At 43.7% G+C, this 24,509-nt stretch overlaps 1 protein-coding gene across 4 annotated transcripts in view; it reads right to left on the minus strand.

Annotated features, from left to right (window-relative positions):
- PECAM1 (platelet and endothelial cell adhesion molecule 1) overlaps positions 1-24,509 on the minus strand; it is a 44,323-nt gene that overhangs the window by 11,526 nt on the left and 8,288 nt on the right. Inside the window, exons 4-15 of one of the 4 annotated variants that reach the window (XM_080994518.1) lie at positions 23,651-23,950; positions 23,165-23,440; positions 20,591-20,842; positions 17,754-18,035; positions 17,011-17,292; positions 15,244-15,351; positions 14,584-14,611; positions 12,745-12,818; positions 9,881-9,940; positions 8,302-8,370; positions 5,923-5,979; positions 410-463 (exon numbers count right to left, since the gene is read on the minus strand). In XM_080994518.1, coding sequence (XP_080850644.1) covers positions 410-463; positions 5,923-5,979; positions 8,302-8,370; positions 9,881-9,940; positions 12,745-12,818; positions 14,584-14,611; positions 15,244-15,351; positions 17,011-17,292; positions 17,754-18,035; positions 20,591-20,842; positions 23,165-23,440; positions 23,651-23,950 — 1,842 coding nt within the window. The remainder of the gene's footprint in view (positions 1-409; positions 464-5,922; positions 5,980-8,301; positions 8,371-9,880; positions 9,941-12,744; positions 12,819-14,583; positions 14,612-15,243; positions 15,352-17,010; positions 17,293-17,753; positions 18,036-20,590; positions 20,843-23,164; positions 23,441-23,650; positions 23,951-24,509) is intronic. The other 3 variants (XM_080994520.1, XM_080994519.1, XM_080994521.1) reach the window with 3 other exon arrangements.

The raw sequence follows: 24,509 nt of genomic DNA on the forward strand, positions 1-24,509 counted from the left end.
GCATGAAAATACTCATACGTTCCATTCTGAATACAGTGGTACCTCTGGTTAAGAACTTAATTCGTTCTGTAGGTCCATTCTTAACCTGAAACTGTTCTTAACCTGAAGCACCACTTTAGCTAATGCGGCCTCCCTCTGCCACCGCACCGCCGGAGCACAATTTCTGTTCTCATCCTGAGGTAAAGTTCTTAACCCGAGGTAATATTTCTGGGTTAGCGGAGTCTGTAACCTGAAGCGTATGTAACCTGAAGCGTCTGTAACCCGAGGTACCACTGTATTGTGTTTCCAACAATTTATTCACTGTTATCATCACCAGCTTTCCCTTCACTTTAAGAAAAAGGCCTAGACAACAAAACTGTGTTGAATACAATGGTGGGTGGTATTCCGCTAAGGGCTAATCCACACTTACCTTTTGCCCCGTGCTTTCCTGTCGGACACGGACCTTGAAAGCCCGGACCTGTGCCTAGAAATGCAGAACAAAAGTAAGTGTGGATGAGCCCTCTTTCCACCGGCAGAAAGATTTACGCTTGTGCAATGAATTCCACCCCATCTCCAAATCTGCCCTCCCCTAGAATAGATTTAGGGGGCATGCAGGGGGGAAGAGAATGACATTCAATTGCACAACCGCAAATCCATGCTATATAGTTTAGCATTACAATGGGTGGTATTTAACTAAACATTACTCAGAGCAGACTTGTTGAAATTAATGAACCTAATGGTGCTGGAGGAGAATCTTGAGAGTTCCCTGGACTGCAAGAAGATCAAACCTCTCCATTCTTAAGGAAATCAGCCCTGAGTGCTCACTGGAAGGACAGATTCTGAAGCTGAGGCTCCAGTACTTTGGCCACCTCATGAGAAGAGAAGAATCCCTGGAAAAGACTCTGATGCTGGGAAAGATGGAGGGCACAAGGAGAAGGGGACGACAGAGGACGAGGTGCTTGGACAGTGTTCTTGAAGCTACTAGCATGAGTTTGACCAAACTGCAGGAGGCAGTGGAGGACAGGAGTGCCTGGCGTGCTCTGGTCCATGGGGTCACGAAGAGTCGGACATGACTAAACAGCAGCAACAACAAATGACTAAGGGCCATTCATTCCAATACTCATTCTACACTGAATAAAACTTAGCTCAGGGGTCAGCAAGGTTTACTTCACCTGGGCTGGTTCACTCTAGCGGAGATCCCTCCATGCGCGCCCTCGATTTCCGGTGTCTGCGCAGACACGATTTCCAGTGCTGCGGAAGCGAGTCCCTGCGCCACACTGGTTTAACGCAGCATGTGGGGACACGCCGAGGGAGTGGCTTGGTTCGGGGGCAGCTCAGGGGCCGGTTAAACGACCCCCGTGGGCTGCTTGCGGCCCATGGGCCTTAGATTGCCGACCCCTGACTTAGCTGAAGGACACCCAATGAAAAGAACGGTAAAATGATCCAACTATTTTGCAAGTGTATACTCACAGATGGGATAATCTTTGGATTAGCATATGAGAAGTTTAGATGCTCTTTCAATGGCACATACTTTACTGTGGCCTTCTGTTGGGAAACGTCTCAGTTCCACCAAGAGGGCGCTTTGGAGGGGTAATGTCTGGAGTCTTGAAGCAGGAAACTGGTAAAACAGGTTTCCTGAGGCACAAAGCCACTTCTAGGGTCTTATTCCAAAGTGAGAAAGGCAGCAAGGTTTTCTCAGGCCTCTCTCCGCTTGAGAACATTTGTTTTTCCGTAGCATATTGTGGGTGGCAATGGGACCCTGTGAGCGTTTCCTGTCTGGACACTGAAACCGCCTCCCAGCAAGTGACTCATTTTTCCAGTGCAAGTACCCATGCAGAAGCTTGTTGATCAGGTTTTCCTTATCCCAGGTTATAAGGAAAAAGAAGAACGGATTTCTGCAAGGTCTGATTCTCACATTTTAGATGCATTAATTTGAAACAGCTTCAAGGGAGGACAGAATTTAATGGGGAAACAATAGCTGAGACAGTCCTCCTTAGAACATGCATTCACAGGATCTTATAAGTCTGCTGGCGCACAGCAGCCATGTGAAAATCCTGGAGTGCTGGCTCCATGGTCAAGGGGAAGCGATGTACACCAATGCATGTAAAAAGTTTAGTCCTGGGTGTAATATTGGGCAGCTGGAGTTTTGAATTGGCCCTCATTTAGGACCTCCTCCCATCACTGCTGGCTTTGAAGAGCCTATGGGGAAAGTTCTTTCAGTGCTCCTCCAATGGCCTTGGGCGGGTGAAATATACTCGGAGTCGAGAGTGGATTTCATGCTCTTTATTCAGCTCATAGTGGTGAGGAGGAATGGAAGTTCCCCCAGAATGTCTGCTTTATATACATTATTTACACTATGGGCCCCACGTGATTGGCTAATTCCGGGATTCTCCTGTAGGCCAATCAGGTTGCGGATTCACTTCCACCTGGAGCTGGATTGGGTGGCTTCTGTGGACCAATCAGACTGTTGTATTCTGAATCCTATTGTTCTAGGACCAATCAGACTGCTGCATTCTGAATCCTATTGTTCTAGGACAAATCAGACTGCTGCCTTTTGGATCCTATTCAACTCAGTACATAACACCGGGGTAACATGGTGCTGGGCAGGCCTGCAGTGCTAAACAGAGGTGGCAACAGTGGGATCAACAGACCAGGAAGTAGCAGCACACAGAGGCGGAGCTAGCTGCTCCGGCACCCGGAGCGGCACACATGCTGTGCACCTGGGGGTGGGGCTAGCTGCCCACAGGGGTGGGGCTAGCATCCAGCGGGTGGGGCAACAGTGTCACCCCCCTCAGGGATGACACCCGGGGCAAACCGCACTCACTGCACCCCCTTCCTCCGCCTGTGGCAACGCATAGAGCAGCATCTGCAATGCCTGGAAGTATGAGGCAGGGACACGAAGCACCACAACTGCTTCTCTGTGTACCAGGCGGCTTCAGCAGGCCGCTGCAACGTCCTGCAATGTGGCCAGACGCCATGGAGTGCCACTGCAGATCAGTGATGGCATGTTGCGCCCAAGTATTTTAAGGCGCAAGGGAAATGACACGGCTGCTCACCACAGCTATCCAGCACTCAGGCAGTAGCAGAAGTAGCAGTGGCAACACTGAGAGGAGTTCTGGGTGTCTGCAGCAAACCACATTCAACTCTCCCACCAAGAAGCCTAGGCCCTGATGTAACATTGCTGCAAAGTGACACTACTGCACGATTCCTGGGTGGAAATGGCCAAATAAAACAAAGAGCCAAAAGCAGCATTAGCATGCTTGCTGGAAGAGACTCCAACTACAAATGGGCAATGGAATCCCTACTCCAACATATTGTCTCTTGGCAGGCAACATTCCAGACACCTTCTTAGAAAAGAGCCCACCACACATCTGACAAATCTGGTGACATCAGAGAGACAGGAAGGAAAGGAGGAAAGAAGGAGAGTTCACAGGTATGAATCACTTTTTCCTACTGGAACGTAAGTCAGCATCCCTCCAGGCGGAGTGGAGCTAACTTCCTGGCAAGTGGGTCACTGTTACTTACCAAGAAGAAAAGGTCAAGGCGGGGAGGAAGCTGGTGTGGTGCAAACACATCAATAGTAGCACCGGATTGGTTCCACTGGTGCATTTGCACCGTCCTGACTTCTCTGACATAATACCTCTCCCTATTTCCCTCCCTGTAAGCAACACTGACCTACCTGCCAGTAAGCTAGAAAAACGGCTGTGCACTACCTGGCAAATGAATTTTGCTGCTAAGGGGAGGGGAAGTATGCTCTGGGACAGGCGTCAGCAACCTGCAGCCCATGGGCCAGAAGCAGCCCGCAGACGCTGTTTAACCGCCCCATGAGCTGCCCCTGGACTGAGCCGCCCATTCGGCGAGTCCCCGCGCCGCACCGATAACCGGTGTGGTGCAGCACGGGGATTCGCTTTTGTCTGTGCACGTGCGGATGCCAGAATTTGCATCTGCGTATGTGCAGACTCGCGCAAACTCTGGAAATTGCGTGGGGGGCCCTCACGCACGCTTGCTATCCGGCCCACAGAGGGGGCTCCGCGGGACTGATCCAGCCAAGGCAAGGTAAACCTTGCCAACCCCTGCTCTGGGAGGTACCTTCCGAAAGGAAAAGGAGACATACTCTTCCCCACAGCTGATGGCTGGATCATTCAGATTTTGGCCCCCTCAACGCATATGCTGCAACACTGCCTCCAAAGCAGAGCTCTTTAGTTTGTCCCATAGGAAATTCATGAGAGTTATACTTCTAGAGGCATACAGATGGGAACTAAACTTGCTTCTTGCTCATATTCTTCCAATAAGTTTGATGCAAAAGCACACGAGGCCACCGCCTTGCTGAAGTTATACTAGATGAGAAGCTTTCTGGGAACCATCTTGGGTTCCATGACAGAAGAAAGTAGGGGTGTACTGTAATAAAATAAATAAGAATCAAACCTTATCCTAGCTGCATAGTTCTGCCATGGATTCTTCATTAGCTACACTCTAAAGAGTGGCAGAATGTTAAACAAGAGTTCTGTTGCAAGGCTCCAGTTTGGAAGAGCTTTAATTGTGTCTCCAAAGCCAGGAAATTTAGTCACCCCCATTTTTAACACCCTGCCTTCTTTATGAGCCATGCCTCATCTGGGTGTGTGCTTCTTTATATAAATGCTATCAATAATCATCTCCATACACAAAGTCAACATGGTTCTGTTTCAGTAAGTAATGCAGTAAGCCTCCAAAATGGCTTTGCTGTTGTGTGATGCCCTGCTTATCTGTTTGAAACACTTTTCCTGTGTATCAGTCAGGAAAAGCAGGCGCAATTAGAACAATACACTGTTATTACATTTCCAAAAATAACTGAAGCTGTAACTGGGTATGTGTAGGAGAGAAGGTGGAATGCAAGATTAAGGGGGTGCTTGCTTATCGTCAGCCTAATCCAGCTCCCACTTTTAATCAAATCTCATTTCATTGGACTTCCTGGCTCTACAACAAAGTATTGATTAAGAGGATTTTAAGTAACATATGCCCTTCTCAAACCCATTTGAGCAGATAAACTAAATAATGATAGCAAGTTCTGTTTACTATAAAGTTTTAAAACTATAAGCTTCCCCAAAGGAGATTTATTGTGGAAGTTATACCAATTCTCACTTTGCCATTTAATAGGGTACAAAACAGAGAAGCATTCATTTTCTTGGAGTTATCCAACCCCCGAGCCGTCTGAAGGCAATCCTGTATAGGGAAGGGTTTCTTTAATGTTTAAATATGTTTTTAATATATGTTGGAAGCTGTCCAGAGTGCTAGGGCAACCCAATAAGTTGTGTGGTGTATACATAGCAAAATTATCATTATCGAATGGGGACGTCGCTATTTTCATCGGAGAAATGTTGAAGGGTATGTAGTTCTTGGCAGCCTTGGAAGAATGCTGTGCTCAGTAACATTTCTTCACACGCACTACCCTAAATGTTTAAACTGGCATATTCATCTGTAAGGTAAAAGGTAACGGTAAAGGACCCCTGGACGGTTAAGTCCAGTCAAAGGCAACTATGGGTTCCTTTTTGTTGCAGTCTAGTATGAACAAGAATGAATCCTAGAGTAACCTATGCAGATGAAGAGTAGTGTCCGTGTTAGGGAGCAGGCAAAATCGGCCAGTTTTTGATTGCATTGATTTTTCATTGTCCAATCTTAAATTCAGTTCTCCACATTTCCACAAAAGTTTGGTTGACAGAAGGGGAAGATTGGCAGAACCCAGTTGGCTAAGTTGAACAGAAGGATACCTCTGCTTGTTCCAGCACACACGCTCCCCAGACCAGCATAAGGTGGGCTTGGATTATTCTGTTAGTAGCTCTTTTGTAAGTTTCTAAATGAACTCCTCATAAATGCTTTCTTCCTCAAAGAAACAGTATTTACATATAAAAATGCCACATGGGTTCTGTATTATTTATGTGTTTGATTTTTTCCCCCTGGCTTACTTACCATTAGTAGCTTTTCTGATTTCAGTATAAACCGTTTCAGGCTTCTGTACAACAGGAGCTGGGAAAGGTATCAATAATAATAATAATAATAATTACTTTGAATCAGTAATAATAATTACTTTGAATAATAATTACTAGAATCAATTACTTTGCGGTGCGTGTTTTAAAACTGCCCTGTCATCTCAAAAGAAGGAAGCACACGACTACCAATTAGGAAAATGGCCTTTACTATCTGTCCAGACCTGAAAGTGCACTATAAATAGATGCAATGTTTATCCATAACCCAGGTGCAATTTTGCATTCTGATACACAAATATGAGCAAGACGTACCTCAGTAATTTTCCAGTTATTTAGCCAATCCTGTTTCTGGCGCAACACAAAAGCAACCATAAACAACGAAGCAAGGTTACAGAGCCAGCCTCCTGACAGCAGCATCACTGCAGGGCAGGGGCAGAGGCAAAGTTGGATCAATGAAAGCACAACAGCCTGCCCACCCCAGTTGCAGTTAAGTAGCAGCAATATCATTGTCAGGAGGCTAGTGCTGTTGCAGCAGCCCTCCAGCCCCTTCAGGTGCAATGAAGTCAACAAGGCAGCCCTTAGTGGGAGGAAGTGTGTGAAGGGTGTCTTATAGCTGACAAAATATGTGTCACTTCCGTAAATCGGATCACTGTGCTCGGTGGAAAATAACTTGCCTAGCTGAGCTGCTGGCCACAAACCTATTTGACTGCCGAGCCAAGGAGATAAGTAATTCTACAACCTTTAGAAGACATCTGAAGGCTGTCTGTATAGGGAAGTTTTTAAATGTTTAATGTTTTGTTATGGTTTTTATATATGTTGGAAGCTGCCCAGAGTGGCTGGAGCAACCCAGTCAGATCGGTGGGGTATTATTATTATTAATAATAATAATAATAACAACAATAATAATAATAGAATAGGACATCTCTATTTTCACCAGAGAAATGTTGGAGGATATGTTATGAAGTAGCAGAGAATTGCTGAACTTTTAATACCAACCGTTTCAAGAAATGTGCATGTTTGTTTTTAAAACACACTATTAACCATACACTTCTGTCCGGTTGGTCTAAATTTGGTTTGGTTATTTTTTACATTTACCAGCATATCTCTGCCAAAATGTTTGAGACTGGCAGCAATGCTAGTGGTTTTTGACTGTCTGGGTCAAAGCAATGCAGGATCTGTGCCTCTGCCTTTTCCTATTTCTTCCTCCTGATGGTTTGCCAAAAGGTCTTCTAACAAGCAACATCCTTGATTCAGACAATTCATCCCCTGCCAAGTCCTGCTTCGGCTCAAGATATTGACACTGAGCTGGCCATCTAGGGGTTTTCACTCCCAGGAACAAATCCCACAGACCAAACATGCTGCTTCGTCCACTGGGATAAAAAGTTAGTTTGACACCAGACCAGACACAGGCTAATGTTACCAAGTAAAACTAATCAATGGTCCATGTAATGATTATATTGCGGCACAAAGACTATCAACAGTTAGACTATTTTTGTTAAAAGTAAAAGGTCAGCTGCTATTTATATGGCTCCATGCAGATGATAAGCCTATAAATTAATTGATCTGCTACACTCAGCCTGGGAATGGCATACTCATGCTCATATTATTGAAAAAGGAAAAGTGCTAACATGCCATTTTGCAGGGAGAGCAACATTGCAGTGGCTGCTCCTTTTTGCCTACACTTCCATACACAACACAAGGACACATACTCAGCAGATTACTGTTACTGTGAAAGTGGATTAACAGTGATCTTATCTCTGTGACTACAGAATGGATCACGATGAGTTGTGCTAGAATCAAACACTGAAGAATAAGGGCAGCCATACAGAAAAAAAGGAACCCAACTGTTAAGATTATCTGGGAATGCATAATAAAGCTACCATGTCTTCCCTTGTTTTCCCATTTTCCTGTGGGATGTTTGGACTCTGGTTATAGTATGTGAGTTAGCTCACTTCCCTAACCCATTCTTTTTTTCTAAAATACCAATTGCCTGCAGTCAGCCTTGGGGAAGAATGCACCTTATGCACACCTGCTCTCTGCAATTAGGATGGTGTGGATTCATCTATAGGGGATGCAGGTGATATGTCAAGGGCTGCAAGCAGAACTGCATGGTTCTGATGTTCTTTCTGGATTTCTGACTATATGCAGGTGGCTGCAGTGTCCTGTTTATGGAGAAACACCTGCTGATCCTTGAAGCGGAAGCTTTATTTCTTCCTGTTTACCAGTAGTGTGGAACAACGGTTTTAAGATATAATCCTGCTCCTTCTAAAATGAATTGGGAAATTACAATTGACACCACTCAATGGTAAGCCCATTGCTCTTCTTGCTATATGTAATGGCACAAAGTCAGCTATTTAGTTACCTCTGTAAGCATCAGCAGCCGACACTTCCACGACAGTATATTCCACCTCGGAATTCTCAAGATCAGGTCCTGCCCCAAAAATAGCAAGAAGATGTTTCTTTGTATTGCACTCTGAACTTGCTGAGGGCCTGTTTTTTGCTATCTCTGGAATAAACCAGTCACACTCCCATTGACTTTAGAGGATGCAAAAACAAAGCTTGTGTACACTACATCTGCAATTCAGATTTTTTTAGTTTTTCCCCTCCTGCTTTGGAATCCCAATAAATGCAGCAGATTTTCCCTCCACCAGTGACCCAAACAAACCCAGAGAGTTGGAGAGACTTGTAGGGACCTGCTTTTGCCATGTATGTGTGGAGAGGAGGAGGAGGAGGAGGAGGAGAAGCCATGATACATTTGACCCGACCTCTCCTTCTGCAGAATCTCTCCTACTTTATTTGGGGCTCTGAAAGTGGCAATTTCAAATACATATTTAATATTGTATTTCAATTTTAAGTAAATGTGGATCCCACCTTTCAAATAAATTGCTGCTGAAGAAGCAACCCATGAATGAGCCATGTCTGATAACTTGCAATTAGATTTATTTATATTTATTTATTTATAGTTGTTACTTCTCTCAGCGGATACGTATTTATTTTAAATATATATATATAACATGCAGATCTTAATTCATTCAACAATGTGCTATTTATAATTGTTTGATTAACAGGAGGCTGTGCTTAAAATTTCTTTGAGTGGGCAGTATCAGCTAATTTTAAACCAAGCAAAAAGGAAGTCTAGCTTTTCTGACACAACCCAAGGCCTAATGGAGGTATCAGTCTTTCTAAGAGCTAGACTAGATGATATATTCACTACCTATCTGTGCCCTTAAGTGCAGCATGTTTAACACAAATTGCAGGTGTGATCTCTCTGATCTGGACTGAGATGCTAGCATGTGGAGCTTTAGCCAACTGCCCCCTTCTCTGACTCCAACATGGATTGAGGAGCCCATGCCTGTAATTCGTATATGGAAATAAATCTATAATGTGCCTAGTAGAATCTAGCAAGACTTGACAACAGCTAACTTGAGCTTTTCCACTCAGTCATTGGATTGGCAATCAGTATAAAACATGGCAGGGACATATCTAAGCATTAAAAGCATTTGCTCATATGCTACGCTAATAGTGTTGACCTTGTGGCAACAAAACACATAGTGGAAGGTGGCAGGTTTGCTTTGCTGTGGGGACGTTGTTGGTGGGTGATAAAAATAATAATAGATCTCTTTGCATATTCAAAATGTCAAGTGATGTCAAAGCAGCAATGATAAAAAGAAGTGGGTAAGGATGGAAAGGTCCCTCTAAAATATTTTAACATTTGTAAAACAGGAACAAGCCTGATTGGGCTTTCTGTGGAATCTTTCAGTATCTGAATCCAAGTGGCATCCATGTAAATTGTTGCATTTTGAAATTTATCCCCAGAAAAGATGTACAAGCAGAGTGATATCACTCCAAGCTGGAAGAAATAGATTCTGTTCTAATCCTCAATAAACTATACTCTCTTGAAAAGTTAGAAATACACTCAAAAATAAAAACCCAGAAGTTACCTTGACCATCCTCGTTTGCTTTTAAATTATTTTTTTCACCATCTTCATTATAACCTGACCCTAAAATGTTAAAAAAACAAAACAAGAGATGAGCAGACAAACTAATTAGCAGCAGTTTTAAAAACAGCTACAACTCCCTTTTAAGCACAATATTTGTATTGTCACATATCACGTATAGAAAGTCTTAACCTGGGGTTTTGCCCTCCATGGTCTCCAATGTGCCCCATCCTTGAATCTTCCTTATCCTTGCCTGCTATAAATACTCACAGTCAGGCCCCTCATTTGATTCTTGAGCTATGCTTTGCAGCCCGCTCCACTGATGGTTATTCCTTTTTCCTATGCCCTGCTCTTTGACAGGCTCTCGTGGGTTTTTTGTTTGTTTGTCCCTTCTTTTCTGCTTCTCTTTAAGCTCCTTTGACCAGCTTGAACTAATTCAGACCCTCCAAGTGCCCCTCTTTTCCAGGGACGTCCCTGATTCAGAGAAGCTGTCCCAGTTTCTGATTTGATCCCAGAATGTCCCACTTTTCCTTAGGATGTTCCTATTTTCATTGGAGAAATGTTGGAGGGTATGGAGTTATTCAATCCCCGAGGTGTCTGAAGGCTATCCTATGTGGGGAAGGTTTTTTAAATTGTTGAATGTATTATTATGTTTTTATGTATGTTGGAAACTGCCCAGAATGCTAAGGCAACCCAGTAAGATGTGTGGGGTATAAATAGTAAAATTATCATTATGCAACAGGACGTCCCTATTTTCATCGGAGAAATGTTGGAAGGTATGCTAATTACCTGGTGGCAACTATTCTGTGCTATTGACTACACATCTGTATGATGAACTTTGCTTAGATTGACTGTGACAGCTAAGGTTTGACCAATTTGACATTACTGGGTCTCATTTGAACAGGTAAAGACTCCATTTTAGGGTCATGCAAAGCCAAGCCAACTGATATAAGAATGTTGTGCTTAATTTCCTGTGTCTGAACATCATACTTAGCAGTCCAGTACACACAACACACAGTCCACCTGAGACTGTCTAGCAGGCTCACACCCTCCTCAGGTGTGTTTGGTCCTCCCTTTCCTGAATAAAAATTTAAAAAAATAAAAAATTGTCCAGTAGCTCCTTATAGACCAACTAAGTTTGTTCTGGTATAAGCTTATAAGCTTTTTCTTTTTCTCCCCCCCCCCCCCCCGCCGACTGCATCAGACCAACATGGCTCCCTACCTGAATCCCTCCCTTTCCTGGTTAGCAATAAATGTGGTTTACTTCGACATCTGAAACCAGTGTAATCCTAGTTACTGCTAATCAAATGCATTTTTGTATTCTTTACAAAATTCAGAGAAATGCAAATTATGAAGGCTAGCTGTATTTCGGTTTGCGGATTGTTTTAGAAAGTGCAGATTGAGTAGGTCCGCCTTTTAATTTGGACTGAATTTATTTTCTCCTCCATCCCTACTTGAGGGCCAGGGTGGCATAGCAGGTTCTACAGTTGCAGCTAAAGGGATAAGGGAAGCCCCCTCCCAAGACTCTCCTACTTCACTCACATCCTTTGAAAGGTGCAGAGGATGCTTGATTTAAATCACTAGTCAGTAAGACTTGATTTAAATCATTTATTTATTTTTACAGAAAGACTCATTCTTGCTGGTATAGCCTTAATATTTACAACCAGATGAAGGTTTCGTTTTTGGAATAAAAAATTTTCAGAGTAGTTTTTACAGTTATTTCAAAAATTACCAATTTGGTTAAACTATTAGAAATACATAGAAAGGTAATTATGAAATTATTGTGAGGTTTAATAAGTTAACTGTTTATATTTGGACAACTTTTCTGCTTTATTGGAAGGAGAAAAATAATCATTTCCTTAATAACAATTTAAACAATTCTTACAAGTCAGTTACATTTGTTGTGAGACATTGGTGTTGAGTACAGTATAAGGTTGGGCAAAAAGAGTGGGGAGAGGTTGATATTCTTTTGCATAGTGTATGTGGTAGGCTCTTTCTATTCATTTATTACATTTCCTTGGTAGTGAGAGGTATTGGGGGGACAGGGTGTGGTTGGTTATCTGTGCTTGGCTGCAGTGGGGATTGTTTGCATTTGTGAGGGTGGGGAGGGCTTGGTGAGTCAGGTAAGCCAGGTTGATTCACATGCTGTTGGTGGATTCTTGTTGTCTTGTTGGGCTGTGTATGTGATAAAGGGGAGACATACTGGGGTGAAGGCGTCCTCTTCTATTTGTTCCCGTGTCAGTTTCTGTTTATTAGTTAGCTTTTCTATTAAGGCCGTTTCCCATACAATTTGATACCATCAGTCCATGTTTACTCCTGACTCGTGTCTCCAGTGTCTGACTATGAGGCTTCTTTCTGGCTGCTGAGAGTAAGTGGGTTATAAAATGTATATAATGTGAGTGGTCATTATGATGGAAGAGGTTCAGTAGGGCCAGTTCTGGGGTGAGTTCTAATACCTGTTTAGTTATTTTGCATATCTCTTGTAGGACTGCTGTCCAGAAGGGTTGGATTTTAGGGCATTCCCACCACATGTGGAGGTAACCTCACAAGGTTGTTGTAAGCACACAAAAAACTGAAGAACCATGTATGCCACCATGAGCTCCTTGGAGGAAAAGATGGGATATAAATACAATTAATAATAACAAAATATGTGGCCCATGTCCCTATGTAACTGTATCTATCAAAGCCAAATGCATCTGAAAAGCAAAATACAGTCAACCCTTTTGGGTATATAAATAAGAATCTTTCGTTTGGGCCAGGTTTGAATAATGGCATGATTTCAAGGTGGAGGTTCTAAGACTAGGAGAGAGAAAGGGAAAAGGAGTCTGAAGCAGACACTATCAATAAGGTCATTAGCCATAAGCTACCGAAATAGAATTCCCCTTCATTATTCTGTCGTGGTGTCAGCTTCTCACCCACTGAATTGGTTGCTGCTATAGAACTGAGAAAAGAAAAACAGAACAAAGAACAGAATATGAAGCACTGGTATTTTAACAACAGAAGGTCATCTTTTAATAAAGCTCAGTCTTCCCCTTGATCTCAGGGATATAATTCTGGGGACATGCAATCTAAAGAATCACGGATTTCCACAAATGCTTCTAAGACACTAAGCTGTTTCATAGATGTGCAAAGGCATCATGGGATGTGCCTTTTGATGGTAAGCACCCTTATCACAGTGGGATGCGGGTGGCGCTGTGGTCTAAACCTTGGGTTTGCCGATTAGAAGGTCGGCAGTTTGAATCCCCGCAACAGAGTGAGCTCCCGTTTCTCAGTCCCAGCTCCTGCCAAGCTAGGAGTTCAAAAGCACGCCAAAAAGTGCAAGTGGATAAATAGGTACTGCTCAGGTGGGAAGGTAAACAGCGTTTTCATGCGCTGCTCTGGTTTCGCCAGAAGCGGCTTAGTCATGCTGGCCACATGACCCGGACTTAACTGTCAGGGGTCCTTTACCTTTACCCTTATAACAAGTCCCTGGCAATTACAATCTAGGTTGCCTTGGCCCCAGGTAGGCCATTTTTCATTGGAAATGTGATACCAGAAGAGCCTCAGATCTGAAGGACGATAAAAAGCTGAATTATTCTTATAAACTACTATTTATATTATTTTTATGTGCCATTTTTTTTTGGGGGGGTGTCCTGCTTTGCCTTTAAAGTGGCTCACAACAATATGAATAATCCAAAAGCAACATAATTATTTGGAAACAAACTAATTTGTTTGCCTGGGTTGTTGAGGCATAATGCTTCCCTGCTGCAGTTAGATTGCGGCCCCCACCCCGCCAGGCCAACTTTATATTTTATCTCATTTGTTTGCTTTAGTATTTTAACACTTAAAACCACACTAGCAGAAAGGCAGTAAAATGACTGCAGGGAGAGGATAGCACCTCGGTGGCATAATCTTCTGTTTTCTTTACTCTTCTGACGTTCTCAACACAAACTCCTATACAGTGGTACCTCGGGTTAAGTACTTAATTCGTTCCGGAGGTCTGTTCTTAACTGGAAACTGTTCCTAACCTGAAGCACTACTTTAGCTAATGGGACCTCCCGCTGCTGCTGCGCCGCCGGAGCCCAATTTCTGTTCTCATCCTGAAGCAAAGTTCTTAACCTGAGGTACTGTTTTTGGGTTAGCGGAGTCTGTAACCTGAAGCATATGTAACCTGAAGCGTATGTAACCCGAGGTACCACTGTATCTGCTTGGGTTATGGTTACCATTTCCACCACAAAAGATTTGCACAGGCAAATGACACATCTGTGGACGGGGCAGGGGTGAATATACAAACCTTATCCCCAACATCCGTGTGCTGCTTGCATCCCACCCACCCTGCCAGCCCCCAGTCTTCCTCCTGTCGTATGGGTGATGTCTGCAAAGGGCTTTTGCTGGCATTTTCGTGCATATGAATAGAACACCTCCTACTATTGCTGACTCTGATAAAGCAGGGCTTTTGATAACATAGAGGATTCTTCTTGCGTTCAAGTAGGTATGAGAAGAACCCCATGCAGTCTGAGGAAGACGGGGGCTGGGGTGGGTGGGTTGTGCGCAAGTATGTTGGGGCAGTGTTTGCATGTGAACTCCTGCTCCTGTCCACCCTTTGAGCAATTGAATGTTCAGGTGAATGCCTGAACATGCCTATGCACAGGACAGCATCAGGGACACATCATCACCACATTTATTAGAAATAACTCACTTTTAGCACGGTAAGAAAGCCAACCTACCTAGTCAACTCCAAAGGATTGCCTTTAGCTTCATAAGGGAAAATAACAGCAAGTTAGTAAAATATACCACATGTATAGAAAGTCAATTGCATAAATAAATGAACAAGCAAACCATGTTAGCACCATGTTGTTCCTGCACTGATGGATGAAGAATTCTTAATACAAACAATTTGTAGCTCACCCAGCACTGCCTTATGTCCAACAATGAGCATTGGTATTTGGTTGTTAATAACAACCCGTGGTTACTAACCCACAAAGTTATGTGTACAGTATGAATGTGTACAGTGGTACACAGGGACGGGCAACATTGAATTTTATTTGTCAGCTATCGCAAATACGAATAAAATGATTAAACTAAAAAAAAAGGAATAATTTAGTTATTGTAATGAGCATTAAATACCACTTTCATGAACTTCGCTGTCACACTATAGCAATCAAAAAGACCAGACCCACAGTTTTGACCAGAATATTGTTACTTTCATCAGAATAGCACTATTTAGCATTGGACTATAACTCCCATCAGCCCCAGCCAGCAGGGTAAAAAGTCAGGGACGGCAGCAGTTGTAGTTCAACACATTTGGAGGGCAGCCGCCCTGGGTATAGACAGAAAAGCACCTGTTCTATTCACCACACATCTGAATGCTAAAGAAAGTATCTTACCCTTTGCCCTCTTCCGAACATACCACCAGGAAGCCGCAATGGCAACAGCAAGGAAAATCAGAATGATGATTACCACAATGAGCCATTTCTTCCATGAAGCCAGAACAACTAAAAATTAAGGGAAAAGCAAATCATGTGTCAGGCATGGTACGGTATCACCACCATCACCTGCAACAACACCAATCCTTCACAAGAAGCAACAAATCTCTTCTGATGCTCAGGGATGCAATTCCACATCAGCATGAAAAATGTGTACAAATATTGCCACCCCCAAAATCATTCCTATTCTCAAGTTGCTTAAGTTCCAGGTGACCTGTTTACTGAGCATTCATCCTGTCACTTTCCCACTCCCCCAATCAGACTTTTTCAATAAGGAAAGTGACAGGAATATGCACTGGAAATGTGGGATAAATATTTGCTTGACACAAATCCGTCAAACCTCCCTGAAAACAAATCAGGACAAATACTCAATGAACAGGCCACCTGGAATTTAAGCAACACTGATGTAGGGAGTAGTAATAATAATAATAAATAATAAATTTTATTTATATCCCGCCCTCCCCAGCCGAAGCTGGGCTCAGGGTGGCTAACAACAATAAAATAATACAACATTCTAAAATCATTTCATTAAAATTAATTCAACTCAAATTGATGGCAACCATTAGGCTAAAGTTCTGTGAAGATTGCCAAAGGAGGGAGTCAGGCTGTGCCTTGACCAAAGGCCTGGTGGAACAGCTCTGTCTTGCAGGCCCTGCGGAAAGATGTCCAGTCCCGCAGGGCCCTAGTCTCTTGTGACAGAGCGTTCCACCAGATTGGAGCCACAGCCGAAAAAGCCCTGGCTCTAGTAATGTTGTCAAACCCCCCTATTTGACTTCCCTCATTCTAACATCAGGAAGAAGCAATATTCCACTGACATGACACGAGGGCGCTGACAATTCACCACTAGAAACCCCAAGGTACCCTTCCCGAACAACATTTCCAGGGTTTCCTAGAACGAGGAAACATCTGCTAAAACCCCTTTAAAGTTTACACTGCAGGTGTGCCTTGAAGAGGTTCATGTGCCTCATCCTCCTTGCTTCTGGCCACTTTTCTCTTTCCCCTTTATCCCAAGAATATCCTTGCAGAAAATGCAAATACAAATGAAGGAGGATTTGGGGCCCAAGACATTCTGTCACCACACATATTTACTGTCATGTACACAATTCTGGGGATGCGGGTGGCGCTGTGGGTTAAACCACAGAGTCTAGGACTTGCCGATCAGAAGGTCGGCGGTTCAAATCCCTGCGAGGGGCTGAGCTCCTGTTGCTCGGTCCCTGCTCCTGCCCACCTAGCAGTTCAAAAGCACGTCAAAGTGCAAGTAGATCAATAGGTACCGCTCTGGCGGGAAGGTAAACGGCGTTTCCGTGCACTGCTCTGGTTCTCCAGAAGCAGCTTAGTCATGCTGGCCACATGACCTGGAAGCTGTACTCCGGCTCCCTCGGCCAATAAAGTGAGATGAGTGCCGCAACCCCAGAGTCGGTCACGACTGGACCTAATGGTCAGGGGTCCCTTTACCTTTACCTTACACAATTCTGGAGACCCGTGACCAACAGTAACTGTCCAAACTGGGCTACTTTGGAATACACCTATTTGGAGCCTCCGGAAATATGGGTAGCATTTGGATCAAAATGCATTAATACCCAAGGTGCTATTTAAAGAATTTCATCATTTTGAATGCTATGGCACCATGTGTCCAAATAAATCAATCAATCCATGAACAGAACGTACTGTTGACAGTCATCATGTTGCTCTCTACAGGTGATTTTGCTTGGTTGTCAGCTCTGCAAAAGTACTTCCCTCCATCTTGGCTTGTGAGGCTTTCTCTGTACCAAACAGCAATGCGTTTTGTCTTCTCTGTTACTTTATACAAAGGTTTGGGGTGGTTTTCTCTAAAGAAGGTGAACTCAATAGGATAAGATCCTGAACCAACAGAGCAGGAGATTGCGAGCTCTTTGCCATCTTCCACATCTCCATGTGAAGGTCTCCCCAAGTTTATGCTGCCAACCGGAGCTGTGGATTAAAGTACAGAGAAAAGGCTGAACAGCAGTGGAGAAGTGCTGGCTAGATGGCAAATTATAAATGCTGGAGGTAGGTTAAGTTAAGAGCAATTATACATAGAATTCATTTCTAACTAGCATTGGAGGAACCCCTGCCAATACAACCTAGTTATTTAGTACTTTTGTTTCCTTGTTTTTGAGTTCAAAGAAGTCACTGTTTAACATGGTTGCACTGAGTTACATCTTTCCAACAATTACACAAAATTAAAATTAAAAATAAAGCAATAATCAAGAGTCAGATAAGTGTTTCTGAATGTATTACAAAGTTGTGTCGAAGTGTACATACCAAAGTTATTACAATTATTACAGATATGAAATGATGTATAGTAAAGTGTATTGCTTAGAAGAGTTAAAGCATTTAACATTCTAAAACAAAAACAATGTGTCCCTTTTAAAAAAGCACCAGACACTTACCTATCACTGTAATGTTTACCCGAGTGCTTCGTTGTGGAACGGAATGGCCGTTTTTAGCTTCACAACTGTAGTCTTCTGGAACATGTGCATTGGTTGCTTCGACCAAAAACTTTGCCGGTTCATTTACTTTTACTTCTGTCTTGTTAACATATATGCCTCCTCTGTACAAAGTATATGTTATGGGCAGAGTTCCATTGCTGGAATAACAGTTTACAGTGAATGACTTCCCCAATACTGCTACTTGGGAAGTCGGTGGGGAAAGTCTTGGTTTGGAAACGGGAGCTGGAAAAAGAATTAAATAAAATAGGTGCATAAGCGGCTAGATGAATAATCCTGCTTAATTTCATAAGGTGAGCAATGAGAAATGCACAAAGCTGCCAGGAAACAATGCTCTGTGCACTCGAAGAACTCTAATCACACAGAGAGCAATTGAAATATATAAAAAAAAATTAAAAATTGTCTAGTAGCACCTTAGAGACCAAGGGAAATGCACTGTGCATGTTTTCAGGAACATTCCCTCTTTAAAATGCCTTCAAGAGGGAAAACCTCACAGGCCAATCTACCTCTGTGAAGGTCCGCCTCGTCTAGCGTCCATTAAGGCAAACGTCTGCAGCAAACCCAGAAGTACCGGAATGGGTTACTTCCAGGTTTGCTGCTCGTGCATGAGCAGAAGCGCAAACCGCTCCATGCGCATGCGCAGACACGGCACTTTGCCCTGTGTCCTTTTCAGCTAGCGGCCGGGGCTTCAGAATGGATCCCAGTCACAAAACAAGGTAAGACTATGCTAATAATAATAATAATAATAATTTATTATTTATACCCGCCCATCTGGCTGAGTTTCCCCAGCTACCCAATCGAGTATTAAAAACAATACAGCATTAAATATTAAAAACTTCCCTAAACAGGGCTGCTTTCAGATGTCTTTTAAAAATAGGATAGTTGCTTATTTCCTTGACATCTGATGATACAGGAAATATGGCTCATTTTTTTGAAAACAACTCCCGAGGTTAAACCCTGATAAAGCACACTACTCTTCCAGCTCTCCTTTGTAGAGGTGATTATGATGAATAATATCAGCACAGTATTATTAGGACTGATGCAGGCTGAATGCCACCTGAGATAGAGCTGATGATGTCAGAAGAAACCCAAGGGATCTCAGGTCTTTGTGCTGTTCCTAGCATGGCTGGCCCTCAACAGGAATGTAGGCTGCAGTGGGTTTTGGTGTTCACTCTCAAGCCATACACAGTTCATTGAAAGAAACTACCGGTAATCTTAACCCACCTGTGAGCAGTAAAGGGGAGTTGGGTTCCTGTACCATTAACAACCCCTCTTTTCCTTTTTCAGATTGTAAGCCTAATTCTTATTGCTCTTTGTGAGTTGCTGTGGGAGCCTATTTGACTGAAGAGCACTGTAAAAATGTGGACATGCAGCCTCCACAGCCCACATCTCCTCTGAAACCCTGAGAAGGCACCTCTGCCACCACATGCTGATGATTGGTCCACAGAGAGAGACCCACAGCTTGAAACCCCAGGGCCTAGAAGCAGCTAACAGCTGCAGAGAAAGCACCAGTCTTGCATGGGGCCGGATGCAGTTTTCAAGACGTGGAGCCTTGAGTACCTGAACACCTAGCCCAGGCTGTAATGATCCAGGACATTGGCTTGAAACCGTCTATCAGAAACTTCACTCTCGTGGCCTATCCCCACAACACCTAGTCACTATGGGCCCTACTAAAGCAAACAGTCTAATTGGTCAGCGTCTAAAAGATATCGAGCATCAGAACAACCTGGCCACTACAGTGGTACCTCGGGTTACATACGCTTCAGGTTACATACGCTTCAGGTTACAGACTCCGCTAAGCCAGAAATATTACCTCAGGTTAAGAACTTTACTTCAGGATGAGAACAGAAATCGTGCTCCGGCAGAGCGGCAGCAGCAGGAAGCCCCATTAGCTAAAGTGGTGCTTCAGGATAAGAACAGTTTCAGGTTAAGAACGGACCTCCGGAATGAATTAAGTACTTAACCCAAGGTACCACTGTATAAGGAAATTCTGTCCTTGGTATGTTCATTTTCCACCTCTCCATTTTGATTCTCTGGCCCCATATCTGCACAAACTTATTATCCCAAAATACAGACGTGCTTTTACACTTGCAAGACTGGATGTTTTGCCATCTGCAGTACTTGAGGGTCGATTCCAAAAGATCCCGCCTGAGAAACGTCTTTGCCCCTGTGGAGACGGTAGCATCGAAACAGTGGCACACGTCCTCCTGTCTTGCATTCTCTACAAAGACCTGAGGAATGAGATCATCACCCCACTCGTACTAACCATCCCATGGCGCTCAACCACTGCCACAATGTCCTTTCTTCTATCAGATCAAAATGAGCAGATAACAGCAACGGTTACTAGGTTCATAGCAGGGGCAGTCAGAATAAGGGCCACAAACTGACTGCTGACTCAGGACTTTAAATTGTGCTCTTATATCAAATTTCTCTTTCTGCATATATTGTAATGTTTTATTGTTGCTATGGCCATTGGCTAATACGAATAAAGTTTTATCTATCTATCCAGGGCATTGCTGAGACTGAGACGACTTGTGTGGCCTGTCCTAGCTGCAGGATCGCTAGCTGTGCTCCTTGAAACCCATACTTAGACCCCTCTCCATGTTGCTGACGCTGCTTTACCTTGCCTTCTTGTCTGAGTGGGGCTACTGATCTCCCTTTTGCTGGGGCCATCACCTATCCGCATTAGTGAGAATACCCAGGAAAGCCGCCATTCTGCAAATAATTCTACTATATCGCTTCATCAGATGAAAGACTTTCATATTTCTCAATCAACTTACCATAAACATGTAGCCGCGCAGGGGCACTCTCCTTGGCAATCCCATTTATCTCAGCTCGACAAACATAGACTCCAGTGTCGCTTACACGGACCTTGGTAACAGTATAGACATCTCTGCTTGCCACTACTCTGTCGTCTTTTATGACTGAGAAATGTATTGGCAGTGAGCTGTTAACTCGACATTCAATTTGTAACAAACTGTTTTCATCCCATCTTGTTTGATTATGAACTAGAATCGGCTTGGAAAACAGTTCTGCAAAAGATATGTGGGGAACAAACAAGTTATCTATCTAGTGCCTTCCTACGTGATCTATTTATAATATAACAAATAGGCAATCGTTCAATATTGGTGGGGGACCTCAGAGGTCTATATAGTCCCAGGCACCTAAAAAAAGCCAAGCCTGAGACTCAGACCATGAGATTTCCAGTTCAAGGTCTGGAATTCCTTACATGTGTTAAGATAAAAGTAAAAAGGTAAAGGGACCCCTGACCATTAGGTCCAGTCATGACCGACTCTGGGGTTGCAGCGCTCATCTCACTTTATTGGCCGAGGGAGCCGGCATACAGCTTCCGGGTCATGTGGCCAGCATGACTAAGCCACTTCTGGAGAACCACAGCAGCGCACGGAAACGCCGTTTACCTTCCCGCCAGAGCGGTACCTATTTATCTACTTGCACTTTGACATGCTTTCAACCTGCTAGGTTGGCAGGAGTAGGGACCAAGCAACAGGAGCTCACCCCGTCGCGGGGATTCGAACCGCCGACCTTCTGATCAGCAAGTCCTAGGTTCTGTGGTTTAACCCACAGCGCCACCTGCGTCCCATAAGATAAAAGTACCCTCTACTTATTGAATACACATGGTATAAACTCAGACTGATCTTGCTTGTATGAAAGTGCCATGTTACATTGCAACGCATCACTAATTGACAAGTGTTTCAACAAGTTATACGAAAAATGCTGTTTAATGTCACACAGCTCAGTAATGTCACAAATCATGCACAGTATGAACATTCACTTCACAGCTTTTCCTGCCCCTTCCATTTCTAATTTTCAGGAGATGCCATGCCATGCTGTGTGTAGTCAAGATGATTAATTTTTGCTCTTTTATTACAAATGGACCTGTTCATTCACCTACTCATTTGTTTAGATGACTGTAAAAGTTTGGGTTTTAGTTTGTTAGTTTTTCAGTTCAGCGTTTACATTTTTTTGTCTCTACACAAAGGCACCAAGTACATAATGCATCCTTGCAAAACACAGTTGTTTCTAAAACTCTAAAGCATGGGTAGACAAACTAAGGCACGGGGGCCAGATCCGGCCCGATCACCTTCTAAATCCAGCCCGTGGACAGTCCGAGAATCAGCGTGTTTTTACATGAGTAGAATGTGCCCTTTTATTTAAAATGCATCTCTAGGTTATTTGTGGGGCCTGCCTGGTGTTTTTACAAGAGTAGAAGGTGTGCTTTTATTTAAAATGCATCTCTGGATTATTTGTTGGGCATAGGAATTCGTTCATTTCCCCCCCAAAAAATATAGTCTGGCCCCCCACAAGGTCTGAGGGACAGTGGACTGGCCCACGGCTGAAAAAGTTTGCTGACCCCTGCTCTAAAGACATAAATCAGCAGCTATAATTGAACAGTAATAGCGCATCAGACATTAAACGTGATTGAAATTCTCCCCTTGCAGCATGGCAAGGCCTGAATCAAATTAGAAGCAGGCCTGACTACATTGCAATTACTCGTAGGTGTGTAACTTATGTGAGATTTCTAAAAAGCACTCTTGGGTCTATTGCTTTATTTGAAATAGTCCCTAAACTAGTTGCGTTGTCTGCTAAACCCTTGGGGGGGGGGAGTCTTCAGACTTCAGCTGGATAAACAGAACTGATTTATTAGTGGAGATTATACATAACCTTTGGGTTGAACCGCATTGCCTGCACATGGCTGCAGCTTGCCTTAAGGCCAGATTACACATTACACACAAGTACATGGAACTGTGCGATCGGCTACTACCCTTTCCCCCAATTGCAATCGAAATACCACAGGAGGGAAGCCACAAGGAAGGTAGGACAATTTGGAGTGTGCAAATAGGGGTGGGGTGGGGGAGGGCGATGCACCTACCGTATTGGCCTGAATATAAGCCGCACCCGAATATAAGTCGCACCTTTAAAATTCAAGGGGGGAAAAGAAAAGAAAAAGAAAATACCTGAATATAAGCTGCTCCCTTAAAATTCCACAGGCACTCACACCCGTTCCATTTTACCGTATGTCTGTTTCAGCAGTGATATCATAAAAGCCAATTTTGGTAAGGTTGTGAATTTAAGCTGCACTTTAACTTTTCAAAGTCAGAATTTGGGGGGGGGGGGAGGAGGCTTATATTCAGGCCAATACGGTATTCCCCTATACTGCTGCCCCTCTCTCAATCACCTTCATCCAAAGCAACTGCGACCAGAACTTTCATCTTTCTGTTTATAAATCTAGATCTTTAGCTATTCCAACCCTGGATACTCATACAAGTCCAGACCTAGTACAAATAAAAGCATTCCATGTGTGTGAATTCGCACAAGAGAGAGAAAGCTCTTACCTGCCACCACAACATTTACTGTGCTGATTTTGGACACGCTCCCAAGTTCCACTTTACACATATAATTGCCATTGTCTTCCATTGTGGCTACTTTAGAGTACTGCACAGACGGACCAGACTTTGTGCTGTTAAGAATCGTTTTGTTCTTCTGGATTATCATCTCAATTTTGATTCGATCCTGGTGACGTGCGATGGTTGTACAGTCTACACGCAGGTGATCTCCTTCTGTAATGTTCTGTGGTGGGTGGACGGTTAAGGTGGGAACGGAAAACGGTTCTGCAACAGAAGGGGGGGGGGCGGAACCAATATATATATTTAAACCAAGCCTAAATAAAACAACATGTGCACAGATGGTATAAGATTTACTTTTGATAGTTTGCCATTCATTCCTACACCTGCTTTTGACTAGAAATCCTTTTACACATGCAGGTGTAATTATTTAAATATTTAGGTATGACAATAAAGGTTAAAAATTGACCAACTTACCAATGACAGTTACAATTCTTTTGTCACTGCGCTCTGATTTCTCAGATCGAGCCCCCAAAGTCTTATGGACCTCACATTCAAAAAACAAAATGGTGTCCCCCGCATTAATTTGATATTCCAGTTTGGCAAAGTTTTCTGTAATTGCATGCCTCTCCCACTGCTGTTCAGGGTCACGCTGGTGGTTTTTATAAAATTTCAAATAAAATGGGGCCTTTTCTTCTGGTGCTTTACAGCTTAAAGACACAGTTTCGCCTTCCATCACCTCTGTTTTCTCGGCAGTCAGAATGGGCTTCCTTATTCCTTTTGAAACAAAAACAAACATGAGATGTTCATCAGAACATGCTTATCTGAGGTGGAAACTAGGTGTTACTTTAAATACCCCTTGGATGGGATTGCTGGTGCCTTTTTTCTTTCTCTTTTACAGAGAAAGCAGGTGCACTGTCGGAGGAAGAGGCGTGCCGGGGGAGCGCACCGCCCCCGGCAGCGCGATCCCATTGGGGTGCCATCGCGGCTGCCCCCCGCCCACGCTGGGCGCCACATCCCTATGGGTGGCACATCATGCCCCCAGGACGCATGCCATGCCCCTACAGGCAGTGCGCCACGCCCCCAGGATGCACGCCATGCCCCCGGATGCGCGCTAGCCCCACCTGCTCTTCACCCCCCCCGGTGCCGGAGCATGAAGCTCCTCCACTGAGCAGGTGCAGGCACATGGATCTAGATCTCTCCCCATCCCAGTTTCTCACCAAAAAACAGAACTCTCAGCGCAAAGAGCAGCTGGGGGAGATTTTTTTTTTCCCCCAGAAAAGCCTACAAAAAATCTTGGAGTGGGCAACATTGATGTTTCGTAATCAAAACACAC

Source organism: Podarcis pityusensis (genome assembly GCF_964106645.2).
Source record: "Podarcis pityusensis genome assembly, chromosome: 2".
Lineage (NCBI taxonomy): Eukaryota > Metazoa > Chordata > Lepidosauria > Squamata > Lacertidae > Podarcis > Podarcis pityusensis.